Genomic DNA, 15,102 nt, shown 5'->3' on the forward strand with positions numbered 1-15,102 from the left:
CAAAGGCCTTTAAAACAGGTTTTCTTCAGAGCTGAAGAGATGGTTAGTGTAGGAAAGTCAAGGAAAGTCTCAGCGTTCATGCTACTCTAGCCATAACACCACAGGCCAGGCCAGGGAATTACGTACTCACAGTTTCTGCTTCATCTGTCTGATCTTCAGCCAAGGATGCCAAGTCCAAGTTGAAGGCAGAGCCGTGAGCTCCCTGCGAATGTAGTTTATTCAGATCAGCTTTATTGGAAGGAGAACAGGGCGGAGAAGGTGGAGAACATATATGGGAGTGGAAATGAAAAACATCTGTTCGAAGGCCTCCTAGTTACACGTTTAAGAGTAGCGTGGAGACAGTGATTTTGTAGGGACATGACATTCTGTCAACACTTCCGTATGTACGTCGTATGGCAGTGGCAGTGGCAGTGGTGACAGCGGATGCCGTGAATGAAGAAGAAACGGTTGGGGGTTGCTCAGTTCTTTCCTTGTCACAGCCGTAGCCTGAGTTGGTGCCGCTGTGTGTCGTCCTTCCAAGGTGTCGTCCTTCCAAGTGTGTGTTTTAATCCTGAAAGATATTTTCTCGGTCCTTATAATCTCGTCATAAATTGGCATCTGTGGTCACACATGTAAATACTAAGTCACTCTAAAGCATAAAGGACCTGGTTTTTATTTTACTTTAACTCAGCAAATGTGAGAGGTGGGGCTCATGTCAAGTGGGCGAGTCTCAGGCCGACACTTCTCGAGTTTCATTCCCAGTCTGCAGAGGGGCTGCAGGAAAGGACCGCTGGCTTGTTGGGTGGGCTGGATGTTTCCTAGCCAAAAACCAGGTTATTTTTTAAGTGGATTCTGTAAGGACATTAGAATGTGTGCTATGAATTCCAGGTGTTCCTCATCCCCTTCCAGTATATAAGTGGCTTCCACAGCGCTAGGTCTTTAGCTAGCCCTTCCCATTTATGTGTTTGCCTTGACTTGGAAAATGCAAACAGAGAATTGGGAAATGGTGAGTAATCTGATTTGCCCATGACTTCTAGTCAGAAAGAGAAGTAGTGGAACTTGCAGCTGTAAAAGCAGCCTGAGGCCGTGTGGCAGGTTCACGGCATCCCCGAACGTCAGGCTGCGCTGGGACCTGCAAGGCTGGTGAGCAAGGCTGGTGAGCAGGGCAGGCACATAATCTGAACAGAAATTTTTAAAAGCACCTCTATTTTATAGAGCTGGAATTGACAGATGGCATCATGTAAATTTAAGGTGTACAGTTGTTGCCTTTATACATTTATATTTAACAGCATGATTGCTGCACTAGCGTTGTCCTGTCATGTAGTTATTATTTCTTTTCTCTGTTGAGGACAGTTGCAATATAGTCTTTCAGCACCTTTGAAGTTTATAGTGCAGCATTGTTGACTATTATCACGATGTTGTGCATTAGATCTCTCCAGAACTGATCTACTATTTGTAAGTTTGTGCCCTTACACATCTCCCCCGTTCACCAACCTGCAACCCTGGGAACCAGCATTCTATTGTTTGAACAAGTTCAGTTTTTTCAGACTTTCCATGAAAGTGATGTACAGTATTTGTCCTCCACCATCTGATTTATCACTTAGCCTGAATGCCTTCAAGGTCCATCCATGTTGTATCAAACAGCAAGATTTCCTTTTTCTTTACAGCTGAGTAATATTCCATTGTGAAGATGTGTGCACGGTGCACTCACACATATACCACATCTCTTTGGCGCACACATCCAGTGATGGACAATTCGGCTGTTTCCTGTATATTCGCTATATGAGTAATGCTGCCGTGAGCGCGGGTGTCTAGATAGAGATCCCTTCAAATACCCACTTTAACTCCTGTAACAGCCACTTCTTTCACTTGATCCCTCTTTCCCCTGAAGTACCCAGGGCCTTTTTTTATTTCTAGTCCTGTCAAACCATATCAAGCGCTTTCCCCCAAGTGAAGTTACCTGTCACAGCCTGGACCAGATCAGGTGCTATGTGCAGTGCATACTGCTTGCAATGGCTGCTGGGACGTCCATCCTAGAGAGGCAGGAAGTAGCTGAGGCCTCTTGATAACTGGAAAACTCGGATATACTCCTAGCTCTGCCTCTCCCCAGTAAAATGACTGCAGGCAAATTTGGTGCTTCCCCCCCCACTCCGAGATTATTTCCACGTATATAAAATGATAGTGATTAGGGAATCTCTTCAGAGCTCTGGTCGCTTTAGCATTTAATGGACGGCTATTGCTTTGTTGCCATCGCTATGACGCACAGGAAGCGCTTGCTGGTTTGCCCGAGATATGGGGCTATTTAATTGGCCCAGTCCATTGGTTGAAATCTTGACTTAGAGCGTTTAGACATGTAATTGTTCCCTAGTATGAACTATTTGTTTCATCTCTTTTTCTTCTTCTACCTCAGACTTTCTCCTAAACATGCCCCGGATATTCCCGATGACAGCACCGACAACATCACTATCTTCACGAGAATCTTGGATCGCCTTTTGGATGGCTATGACAACCGGCTGCGGCCTGGGCTTGGAGGTCAGTGATGATTGTGAGATCTTCGTCTTATATATTCCCACCTGCAGAGACTCTTACGGTGCCTTCAGTGGTCATTGCCCGGTGAGGGGAGTAATGTCTGGGAGGCAGCCTCAGTTGTCTACACCCTGAGTACACATCAGCCCCACATCACTCCGGAGCAGCCTCCTGACTCGGGGAGGTCTTAGCTGCCCATCAGCTCAGTATGATCCGCGCTATGACCATGATGGTAAATGAATCGTAACATGTCATGGGCTGTACTGAGAGGACAAGTGTGTGTGTGTGTGTGTGTGTGTGTGTGAGTGTGTGTGTGTGTGTGAGATTTTCTTTTCTTGAATCATTTGAGAAGTAGTTGCCCATTTCGTGCCCCTTTGTCCCTGAATACTTCAGTGTGTATTTCCTTGAAACACAGAAATTATTTTATAAAGTTACAATACGAGTTAATTGTATGAGTAAAAGTGAAGCAACACGATGCGCTCCTGGAAGGGTAGTGTCCACAGTCAGCGCTCACCAGGGCTCTGAAGAGCGTCCTTTGCAGCCTTTCTGAGCCGCCGCCGCCGCAGCGCACTTCTGGCACTGCATTCGCTTCCACCCCGCCTGCCACCTGCTGCGATCACGCTGCTTTTTTGTCTTTTGTGACACTGGGCGAGCACTTCCTCACCCATGGGCCACCACAGCGTGGATTGTGACTTCTCGCTGCTAATACTACTCAAGAAAAGACGTGATGGCTGTTTGTGCCACTATGGGGAGGGCAGCTTGGGTGTTCACCACGTTACTTCACTCTGAAGTTATCCCCCCCAAGTTTATGATTAATAAATAATGGGTGGGGAAGTGATTTGAGATTATTCTGTCCCTTTTTCAGCATTTAGCACCTAGAGACTATTGTTGCGTGAACAGTCACTTGTGGTTGCAAAATGGTAATCTTCCAAATCTCTTACTCGTGGACACATACTTGACGGCATTCTGTCGTAAGATAAAACCTTTCATTGTCTTTAATTATGAAATGATCAGCATGAAAGGATGGATTCTTCTTTTATTCAATGAATTGCAGTCTATTAATGATACTATTCATTTGATTAGAATTTTGCCTATAATTTCCCAGATTTGTTTAGTGAGAGAATGTTCAAGCTGGCTTCACTTTCCCTCTTCTTTTGGGTACTTTTTCACTCTGTGGCATAACAGTATGTTCCAGACATCTTGCACTTTTCCTTAGTCAGCCCTGGAATCAGTCATTTTTCCAGGAAGAAATGGTATCTCCTTTTTGTGGGAATTTATCCAGTCCAACTTCTGAGGGCGAGTTGTTCTCATTGCTGCTGGGTTGCCACTGCTGCTAGGACCTTTCAGTGGACAGAGCTGGCCAAGTAGCAAATTATAACAATTATATATGTATGCATGTGCTTGTATGCACACACATTTACAGACACATTAACATACATATGTGTGCGAATGTCTACAAGTGTACTCATGTGTGCTTATTTGATATATATTTTTGTGTGTATAAATACACACATGCACATTTACAAACACACATACAATATGTGCATCAATGTACAAATATGCGTGTGAACATCAACATTCACTCTGTGTGCGTATGTAATGCGTTTATGTGGATGCCACTAATTCCACACAATGTGGTACTCACTGACTTGCCCGTTTACTGAAACCTGCAGCACACGCAGCAGCACTGGAGTTCCTGCATCTATGCGTTACCCCAAACACTTGCCATTGCTGCTGCTGTTTGCCTGTGCTGAGGTGAAGCCTGTGGGATACTTTCCTTGGTGTAGATACTAGGCTGCATCAGGGCAGTCATGGAGGGAGAGAGGGCCAGTTGCAGTTGTGCAGGCTGAAGGTGATGGCTGTGGGGATGGAGAGGATCTGGTGAGTGAGTAAATCGTGGGGGTAGGCCATGCAGGGAGAGAAGCGTAACTTCTAGGCTCCTCGTTGGAAGGACTGGGCGGTACTGTTCTCTAAAACAGGGCACATTGGAGGAGGAAAAGTGTTGTTTTGTTGCTTTTGAATTTTTGGTTTCTTTTGGAGTTGTGGTTTGAAGGTAGGGGAAGAAGGTGGAAGGTAATTTAGTGGTAGACATGTAGAGTTTGAGTGTCTGTGGGAAATAGGAATGGAGCTTTTTTCTTCTGACTAACACGGAGTAACAGGGACCAGCCTTACCTTCTTATCTTAAAAACAACAATTAAGAAACGGGCAGATGTAAATGGTTTTCAGAAAGTGAACAAAGGCAACCCGTGACAGTGGCCCTTCAAGGGAGGGAAATAAACATGGTGACCCGTGTGACTCTGTCAGCTTGCTGTCGGAGAGCATTTCGGGGTTCAGTGCAAAGAATCCAAACAGTCCCAGTGGACTCCCTTAGTCCTTGAGAACGATTCCTGAATGTTTGCAGGCCAAGGTGGCTAAATATGCAGGGCAGAGTAGAGGAAGGAGGAGGGAGGCGTTGTTGCAACTGTGAGGCTAAATTCCTCTGCACGAGATCCCATCATCCTGTGCGCAGAGCCTTCTTTTGGGCTTTTTTTTTTTTTTTTTTCCCCTGGCTCCAGAGTTTGTGACGTGCTCTTCTGTGTCTTCATGCTTAGGTTTTACTGGGACGTGCTGTCAGGTCGCTGCCTTTGTACTTGCTGACGTACTCCGACACCTGGTGCCAACAGGGGTGGCAGGCAGAGACAATGTGAGGCAGCAAGAGGCAGGAGGCGTCCGGGAGCTTTAGGGTTTCAGTGTCCTGCTGTGCTGCAGGAACAAGATGCATTAGAGAGCATCAATAAAAATAAGCTATTTTTTTATGTGAAGATTAATAAAATCAAAATTGTAGCTAGACTATCAGGCTGGAAAGAGAGAAGACAGGAATTACCCACATGAAGGAAGACAGAGAGAGTGCATCAGTGCAGCTCACGCAGCACTAAACAGTGAGGAAATGCTGTCAAAAGTACTGGCATTGGATACAGAGAGAAAAAGACACATTCCTTGAAAGACACAGCCCAGCGAATGCCACCGAGGACCCACTGGCAAGAAGGCCGCCAGCTACTACAATGGCGTTGTAATGAAAAACCTTCCCATTCAGAAAGTTCCTAGCTTCGTGCGTCTTTGTCGGCGAACTCTGAAAAACGTTTAAAGAAGAAATGATACCAGTTCTAGGGAAAAAAATGTTGCTGAGAAGACCCTTCCTGGCACATTTTATTAATCCAAAAGTACTTCACCCCAAAAGCAGATACAGGCATGACCTGGAAAGGAAAGAAGCCATTATCCCTCCCGGACATGCAGGATTTCTTCACAAGATCTTAGAAAATTGAATTCCTGATTGCTCGTCATAACTAAGTGAAGTTTATCCTAGGATGACAGGGTTGGTGTAGCATTCAAAAGTCTCTCACTACAGTTTCTTATATTTACAGAACTAAAAAAGGGAAAACACAATCATCTTAATACAAATAAAGGATTTGATAAACTACTCCTTCCAGTCATGATTTCCTTAATAGCCTCCCTCAGCAAAGTAGGAATAGTAGGAAACTTTCAGCCTAATCATGGGTGTCTTCGGAAAACTTATTACTACCATCATTTTCAATGATGAAAAGTTGAATATCCTTTCCATAAGGTCGAGGGTAAGGCAAGGATTTCAGCTAATTCTACTTTCTTTTGAACATGAAAGGAACACTTTTGAATGTGTGTGTATAATGTTTGCATGGATTCATTTGCATTTGGTATGATTATGTAGGAAATCACAAAAGGTCTAAAAGTAGTAAGTGATTTTGGCAAGGTTGCAGGATATAGGTCCCTATACAAAAATAAGTCATAATTCTATATAAAAGAAAATAATTAGAAATTCATATTAAAGAATTGTAATTAATAGCAAGCCATGAAGCTGTTTAGAAGAGAATTGGGAACTGCTTGCGATCCCTTTGAGACATAGTATTCTCTGACTGCTAAAAGTCATTTCATTCATAATATTTAAAAAGCTGCCCGGAACTGGCTCCGGGAGGTTGTGATACATAGTTCTTTGGAGAGCTCCAGCTACAAGCCAGAGCCTTTTTGGGAGGCCGGCTAAGTGCTTCTCTCTTTATTACCTACCTACTCCTTAAAGGGTCAGCTCCACTCCCCTTGCTGGTGTCCTTGGCATTACTAGAATTGGCAGAGGCTAAGAACATTCTGTAAACCTCCCTAAGGAAGCAGACATTTCTACACACGCGAGCAGTACAGGAAAGCGACGGTGACATCTTGAGCTCTTGAACTTTTGGCATGAGCAGGGTGATTGTCAAGCGAAAGATGGAAACCCATGGTTGATAGTAAAGACATTTGCTGACTGCCCAGAGGACTCTTCTCCGTTCTCTCAGAACAGAGATGAGGTTTAAATGATCCAAAATTCAATGTGTGTGTTCCCTGGAGAGAACATGGGTAAGTGGAGGGAGGGCGACTGGATGGAGGGCGTCCCTGTCTACCTGGATCATTGTCTGCCTTACAATTAGCATCTCTGGGGTCATCTTTGGAGCTGAGTCTTGACTGTAAGTAGGAGGGACAGGAGCAAAGGTTTTTTATTTGTTTTTTATTTTTAAATTTTTTTAAAGGTTTATTTATTTATTTATACAAGCACTGGGTACAGTCAGGAGCGTGGGAGGGTGAGAGGATTCACCAGAGCCAGAGCGGGGTGCAGAGCAGGCAGACTGACGAAATACACTGCTGAGGGGAGCAGCTGGTGGCAGGAGAGGTCTGCGTGCCATGTGGGACCCTCGCCTGGCGGCCGGGGATCCAACTGGCGCTGCAGAGGCTGCGGGCAGCTTCGCAACCCAGCACTCAACCACTGCGCCACCAGGGAGGCCTTGTTTTTTTGTTTGTTTTTCTTTTTTTAAACTTTAATCTTTGCTTCTTTTTTCTTTTTTTTTTTTTAAAGATTTATTTATTTATATAAGCACTGGGTACAGTCAGAAGCGCGGGAGGGTGAGAGGATTCACCAGAGCCAGAATGGGGAACAGAACAGGCAGACTGATGAAACACACTGCTGAGGGGAGCAGCGGGTGGCAGGAGAGGTCTGCGCGCCATGTGGGACCCTCGCCAGCGGCCGGGGTTCGAACCGGCGCTGCAGAGGCTGCGGGCAGCTTCTAAGCCCAGGGCTCAACCACTGCGCCACCAGGGGAGGCCTCCTGTTTTTTTTTTTTTTTTTTAATGGGCATATTTGAGTACAAAGTATTTTTAAACTTCTGCATTTGAAAACAAGGCAGCCTAGGTTAAAGAACGCGGCTCTCCAAAGCCGAAGGTGCTTGCCGGCAGCTCAGCTTTTCTGCTCGGTGTATGAAAGCTGCCTCGTAAAAGCAGCCTGACTTCCAGGTCTTTTCTCCTGGATTGTTGCTCCATCCTTCCTTGCTTTCTGCCCTCCTGTCTGTTCCTTTTGTTCCACTTTGGTGCTTCTGATCAACTCTGGGCTTAGAAACCAGGAGACCGGAGACTCACGGAATATTTTTCTGAAATGCACAAACACTTCATATTAAGGAAACCGAGGCTTGGGGAGGTAAATGTCTCCTTCAAGATCACAGAGCTTGTAACTCCTCAAGTTTGTGCCAAATCCTCCTGAGATCTGAGTCAGCGCTTCCCCACCATGTTTCGGTAAGCACTGGCTCAGGGACAGGTGGGCGCAGGTGCGGTGTGAAGGGAGAGGCTGTGGAGGACAGCATCAGCAATGAGTGAAAGAGAATGACAACATTTGAATTGATACAAAATACGTGTTGATTCTTTACAATGTAGGTAGCCAATGCCAGGTGGAGGAAATTGAGAAGGGAGATGAAAGCCCGAGGTTGGTAGAACAGAAATCGGCATTTGTGGGAGCAGTGAGTGGGGGAGGCTGACCTGAGGGTGGCTTCTGCCCACCAACTCTTGTTTGGCTTGGGGCGGAAAGGGAATTTTGGAGACTGAAATTTTTGAGAATTTGGGGAAAGAGGCAGAGAAGCTTGTCCTACAGTACCTGTGTGCGGGCCAAGACTGTAGCCAGGGCTGAGCTGCAGTGGCGTTAGTAGCACCCACCGTGGGTCGGTTGGTAGGCGAGGTGGTCTTTTACATCTTGTCTTTCTTGCTAGTGTCGCGTTAGAAACATGGTGTGCGCTGCTGGCTGTGTCCAGGTTAGCTGTACATTCCAGGCAGCAGACACTAGGTGGAGTAGCGTAAAAGGGGCGCCAGGCCTCTGCCCACCGAGTGTCAGTGCTGGGCTGAGCCGGCCTGAGGAAGGCGAGCGAGCAGAAGGCAGGGCTCGGATGAGCTCGGGGCCCTGACAGAGGCTTGTAACTCCTGCTTCCCTAAGCAACTGTTTGTGATTCCTCTGGAGTGCGTGTCTGTGATGAAGGCTGTTGGGTGCTGGGCCAGTGGGTACTGGCACTAGCTCTCTCTAAGTGCTGTCAAAGGCAGACGAAAAGGCCGTTGACATGAGAACAGAGCTGTCTAGCTCTCAGATTTGCCAGCGCCTGTCCATCCGCGCCGGAGCCTGCTCCCTGAGCCCTCGCACACCCGACAGTCACCCCACAGCGCGCATCCAGCAGCCCAGCCTTTTCAAGGTGAACAGTGTATGCAGCAACAAGCACTTAAAACCAGAATTGCCAGCAATCTAGAAATAACAAAACAGAAAAGCCAAGGCTTTGTTGTTTTACCCGAAGCCCCAAACCTCAAAGCCCCGCAGTTCCTGGAAGAGCGCCGGAAGAGAGGACGCGGCGCTGCTGGCCTTCGCTTGAATCATCCATCTTGTGACGATGCTGTAAACGCTCATGCTTGGCACATGAAGGTGGTTTTCCCCACCAACTCCTTGAGCAGACTCTTGTTTTTGAAATAATCTCTTCCAATTTATTTTTATATTCACATTTTAATGCCAATAAAAGCTGAATTTTCTCAATATTTTTGTTGTGCCATCATATCAGCAGTCTCTCGTGGGCTCGGTTGTGCTGTCCTGGGACAGGTTGGCATCGCCAAGGGCTCTCCTGTGCGTGGATTGCCAGCACATCTACTGCCGTGGCACATCTGCCGGCCAAAAACTTAATCCTACTCGCTTTTGGTCTAGAGGGTAACATTGGAAGGAAATGGGATCCCCAAGCCAAAGAGCAGGGGGTGTCTGAAAACAATTGTTTAAAAAATGAGGGGAACCCTGTTACGTCCGCCGCGTGTCGCTGTTGAGAAGGCCGGGCGCACGGCCCAGACCGCCTTGTCGCCTCCCCAGGTTCCACATTTTCATTTAGCAGCGTCGTTTGCGCACACAGAGCAGCTGCGGGGGGGGGGGTGCTCCTCAGTGCACACCTGAGCGGATGGCGAAGCACCGTCTCCTTCGCTCCTCAGAACCTGAGCATTATCCCAGTTTTCCCGATGAAGGCGTAGGCCCAGAAGAGTGTCCTGAGAAGAGGCGCGTGAGGAGTAGGAGGAGAACCGAAGTGCAGTCCCCGTCGGGCGTGCTCCAGCCTGGGCGCTGTCGAGCCCGGCTGCAGGCAGCGGGTTTCCTGCGCCGAGTGGTGCGCGTCGGGCCTGGTGGGCCTGTGCAAAATGTCCCTGCGCCTGGCCTGAGGGCGCAGCCAGAGTTCTCAGGGTGGCAACGCGGAGTCAGCCCGAATATGCTGTCTCCGCATCGGGGTCCCGGGGTCCTCTGGCGAAGACAGCCTTGCCTGGCCTTTCCTCTCTCAGCACTTTTGTCTGCCTGTTGCTCTGAGCTCCTGCTCTCTGTTCCCGTGGTTTTATTTCCTCCTCCCCTGTCTGTTCCTCAGGTATCATGATCTCCCCCCCCCCCCGCCCCCCGTTCAGCCCCGCCCTGGCTTCCCTGCTCTCTAGTTCCCGCTCATTCAGCTCCACCCGGCCACTCAGCAAGCCCTCGCTTGCCGTAGCTCCCCCACTCAGGAAGCCCAGTTCATGGAATGTGATCCAAAGTGGCTGCCTGTAAGTGCGGCAAGGAAGGGGGTGCCCCCCACGGAGGGGCATCTGTGACAGCCACATCCTGCCTGGAGTAGCGAATCCAAATGTAATCGTGGTCTCTCCCCTTAACTGCGTGATTGACTTTGTCCTGGGGGGCAGGGCAGAGCTGCTCCGGCGTGTCCCGAGGGGGGCACGTTGTGGGTTCTGAAGCCGTGGGTCTTCTTTCTCCAGCGCGGAAATGACTCGGGAGGAGCCTGTGCTCTAGGTGACAGCCTGGCTGTGTGGAGCACAGCTCTGCTTTCAGAGACATGTTATTTGCTGATCAAGCTCGGGAGTAAATTACGTGTTTGGTAATAGACTGTGGTGTTGATGATTATTCAATGATCCTCACACTCTTTCTGGAAATGGCGTGTCTGTGAGGGCGCGCGCAGGGCTGAGCAGGGGAGCAGGGCGTTGGCCGTAAGGGGCAGTTGTGTAGCGCGTGAGGTCAACAAAACCTAAAGGCTCTCCCAGCCGGAACCCAGCCCTGGGGGATACAAGGGGTCACGCCCGTGTGGCGGAGCCGTGTTCCTGCCGCGCCCCGCCCGGCCCCTGCTGACATCTACCAGGCTCTTGTGTGCCTTTCGTGGGTGGTAGTTGCGTGTTGCCGGGTGGGCTGGGGGGCGGAGGGGTGGCGCTTTCTTGAATTTGTTGTGCTATAAAGTGTGTGCTAGACGGAAGTAGCCTTGGCCAGGCTGGAGGAGGCTGCCCGGGCTCTGTGGAGGTGCATGGGGTGCGGGGGCTGGTCGGGCAGCAGTGGGCTGCGCAGGCTGCGCAGGGCAGGGCAGGGAAGCAGCAGTGGGCGCTTTCATTCTCCGGGCGTCGCCGTCCCACTTGGCAGAGATGCGATGCGCGTCTTCCGTGTATGCCGAAGTGTGCGGTGGGTCCCGTTTGAGGAAGCGGCCCTCCTCCTGCGTCCTGAAGACACCGAGCTAACAAGGCCGAGACGCAGCGGGGCGTCTCCGTCTCCCGAGGTCCCGCGTCGGCGTTTCCGTGCAGCGATGCAGGGCGAGCCTGGCCCCGGACGCTCTTGCTCCAGCCAGGGAGGGCACACGTACTTCTCCCCACCAGCAGGATCAGCCCGTGGCCCGGCCCTACTCTGCGCAGACAGAAGCCTTGGTGCGGGCCGCGCGCCTCAGGCGGTGCAGCTGGGCACTGGGACGCTGTCATCTCCCCCGGTCGAGGGGAGCTGCACCGCCGGTGCCCGGCACGGGGCCTGCGTGGGCGTGAGATCCCCGCGGGGCTTCCCAAGTGTGGCTATCCGGGGACTCCGCTGTCATTAGCAGTGATACCTGGACAGGGCGAAGTGGTGCAGGCGAGAATTTCTCCTGGGGGTTTCCTCTGACTGCCCAGCGCCCCTGCTCCGCCGGAGCAGGCTGTCTTGGGGGGCTGCACTGGCTTTCCTGACACTCTGCTTCTCCGCTTTCTTTGACGCAGATGCGGTGACCGAAGTGAAGACTGACATCTACGTGACCAGTTTCGGCCCCGTGTCAGACACTGACATGGTAAGTGTCATTCCTGCGACGGGAAGGGTGAGAGGTGGTGCTGTTACAGGGCGGGGAGAGGGGCAGCCCAGACCCCCCAAACCTGCCTGCTCTACATAGGCGCTGCCATCCGCCGCATCGACACAAAACATAGGAGACTTTAATGGGAAGGAACTTTAATACGATTAGGAAACAACGCAGGAAAGGCAAAGAATCTAGTTTGTAAATCAAGCACCCAAAGTGACCCGTCCCCTCGTGGGCAAAATCCACCCAAGCAGGATTGGCCCAGAGCAAGGCCCTGCCACACTCTAAAGCATTTTCCCGTGGGGACCCACAGAAAAGGGTCAGAAAGAAGCAGACAAGTCTGGAGGGAAAAGAGCAAAATCAAAAGCAAGACAAAAACCGCCATGGTCCCCTCCCCACGGGTCTCCCCCACATCTGTGTCACCCCGTCCACGACCAAAAAGGCAGGCGCAGTTTCTTCACGCGTCTCTCGGCTCCATGCGCCTCCTCCAGGTCTCCTTGTGGCTCCACCCTGCTTCCTTCCTTCCTCAGTCTCCTCTGAAGCTGCTTCTCCCTGCTCAGCTCCACCCTCCCTTTGGGTGGGGCAGGGAACCTGCAACCTCCCCCTTTCCTGGGGACCCCCCTGTTACAGTGCAACAAATCAAAGAACATAACCCGAGGTTCTCCCACTGCGGGGCCCTCTGGGCTTGCTCTAAGGAGAGTCTTGCATGACTTCTCCGCCCTTGCCATGCTTCTGTTGGCCGGACTCCTCTCTTCCCCGCCCCCCCACCGCTCCCGCAGCATCTACCCTTAGCACGAGTACACTCTCCTCTGCCCACAGCCCGTCTTTCAAAATTCAGCTCGGCTCCTTGTCCTCCGTTAAACCTTGACTGCTCTCGCCCTTCACGTTGTGCCGACACCACACACATTAGCACAGCTGGTTCACATGAGGGGAGCTTCGCCGTGGTGCCTTCCAAGAAATGTGTTCCTTGCACACGGGCCCTGGTCCCTGGGGACGTGGACTGAGAGTGATGCAAAGTGTTTAGAGCAAGAGTCAAAACCACTTCTGGAAACCGGCCCTTTTACAGATGTGAGCAGGCTGGGTGGGGGTTGGGGATGCTTCAAAGTAGATTTAAGGAGTGGGCAGGGCAGACAGAGCCACCAGAGGTGACTCACAGGCCATCTGCAGGGACTCCCTCCTCCAGCATGCTCTCCTGCTGCCCGAGCAAAGAATGCAACGGGGAGTTGAGGCAAGAGACACCCCCCACCCTAATGGACTACCTGCTCAAGACCTACTAGGCACCAGATATTTGATTCAATAATTATCATATAGGAAGGCAAAGAAGGTATTAGCTGCTTGGTGTGCCTGGCAGTTAGTAGATGCTCGGTGAACATTTGTTGAATGAGTAGCTCTGTGTTGGAAATGAAAATCTTAAAGGTGCAAATTACTGACACATTTAATTACACTTAGAAAATATGTTCAAAAGAATATGAAATGTCCGTGTTGTTCAGTGCTCAGGGTTTTCTTCTGTATCTCTGTTTATGGGACAAGGCTTCTTTACCCTGTGGGGAAATGCAAATGGTCCTGCGAGGGCGCATAGTTTGCCCCACAGGTAACACAGCACCACCGGGTGGATTTGCCTGGAGCAGTAACAGGACACTGTGCTGTGCTGTGCTGTTCAGGATGACTCAGCTGGCAGCCTGCCCGGATGGGCCACGGCGGGGAAGCCTGGAGGCCGAGGGCTGGTTTACACGTGGCCGTTGTACAGTTCTCTCTTGTCAGGTCGCTCTGGGTCAGTGGGAGAAGCAGGCTGGTTCTTAAGACACAGAGCCTGGGTCCTCAGGCAGGGGGAGGGGACATGCCCGAACTTTTGCCTTTCAAATATGGCATAAAGAGAAGGGCACGCAGACATAGTGAACTCGCTGGGAACTCCTGCAGGGAAAGCACTGAGTCTTCCTGGCCTCCCTGGCACTTCACGGAGTGCTTGGCACATGGGAGACCTCAGTAAGCGCATGTTGTGTGTGTGAGGTTGGAGGGCTGGCCTCTCTTAAGGGCAGAGACCCTTATGTCTAGACTTCCCCTCTCATCTGCTGTCCCTCATGCCCAGACAGCAGGCACGTGTTACAATTTTGCCAGTTGGTCATTCAACAAGTAGTCCTTAGTAGCCCAACTCTGCAAGAAAGAGTTGTAGAGAACCCCCTGACATGCAGAGAGCTCATTGGGCATCACCAGATTTATCAGGAATGTCCTTGTATTGCTGGGGGCCAGCGATGGCTTAGGATTTTTACCAGAAAGTAACTGGAGCGACTTTGTGAACACACACTCATTCACTCACTCACTAATGCGCCTACATGTACAAGTGCTTCCAGAAAAATATACATGCAACCAAGAAAATACATGCAGAATACAACAGCCTACACACTGTTCCTGGCGCAGACCCTGGATCCAGGGAGGAGGGAAGCGCATGCAGCCCCTGCCTGCTCAGCACCCCCGCCACCGCCTCCCCAAACAGGGACCCGCGTGTGTGCGGAGTCTCCACAGCCCAGACTTCCAGTCTTGTTTGAAATTTCATATTGTGCTTTGCTGTTTGGTTTTTCTCCCTCATGATTAAGCAGAAACTGCAGAATGCCTCTCCTGATAGGGAGGGCAGATTTTGGTCAAATAAATTTTAGGTTATTTTTAGCTGTACTTTCATCCTGTCACCGGGCAAAATACCTAGGATCGCTCTGGCTAGGAAGCACATTTGTGAGGGTTTGTATTTTTTTAAGAAGTGGGGTACAGGCCAGAGTTGCGGGCAGGGGGGCAGTGAGAAGACCCATCAGAGAGAGCAGGGAGCAGAACAGGTAGATGCACTGAAACACACCGCTGAGGGGAGCAGCGGGCGAGACAGGAGAGGTCTGCCGCACCGTGGGGATGCTCCCCGCCGGCCGGGGATGGAACTCGCGCTGCAGAGGCCGCGGACAGCCTCCCAGCGCTGCGCTCATCCCCCTGCGCCACCAGGGAGGCCCATGTTTGTGAGATTTTTAAAAACTTCGTCTTTGGCACCACTGAACAGGCTGTGGCCGTTTTCCCTGGTGACCTTGGGCGGAATGTCACAGTCCTCTGACTTTAGCAACTAGGTAAAGCAAGAACCAGGCTCCTCTGAGACGCCAGGCTGCCAGGCCAAGTAGGTGAAAATGAGGGCTGCCGGGACTCCTCG

The 15,102-nt window shown here is 50.5% G+C and overlaps 1 protein-coding gene across 1 annotated transcript in view; it reads left to right on the forward strand.

Moving 5' to 3' along the window:
- The window catches only part of GABRA3 (gamma-aminobutyric acid type A receptor subunit alpha3), a 90,963-nt gene that overhangs the window by 29,159 nt on the left and 46,702 nt on the right, over positions 1 to 15,102 (forward strand). The window contains 2 exon segments of the mRNA XM_054695504.1: positions 2,390 to 2,511; positions 11,854 to 11,921. Coding sequence (XP_054551479.1) covers positions 2,390 to 2,511; positions 11,854 to 11,921 — 190 coding nt within the window.

The sequence above is a fragment of the Talpa occidentalis genome, unplaced genomic scaffold (genome assembly GCF_014898055.3).
Source record: "Talpa occidentalis isolate TD23 unplaced genomic scaffold, MPIMG_talOcc4v2.1 talOcc4.15, whole genome shotgun sequence".
In the NCBI taxonomy this organism is placed as follows: domain Eukaryota; kingdom Metazoa; phylum Chordata; class Mammalia; order Eulipotyphla; family Talpidae; genus Talpa; species Talpa occidentalis.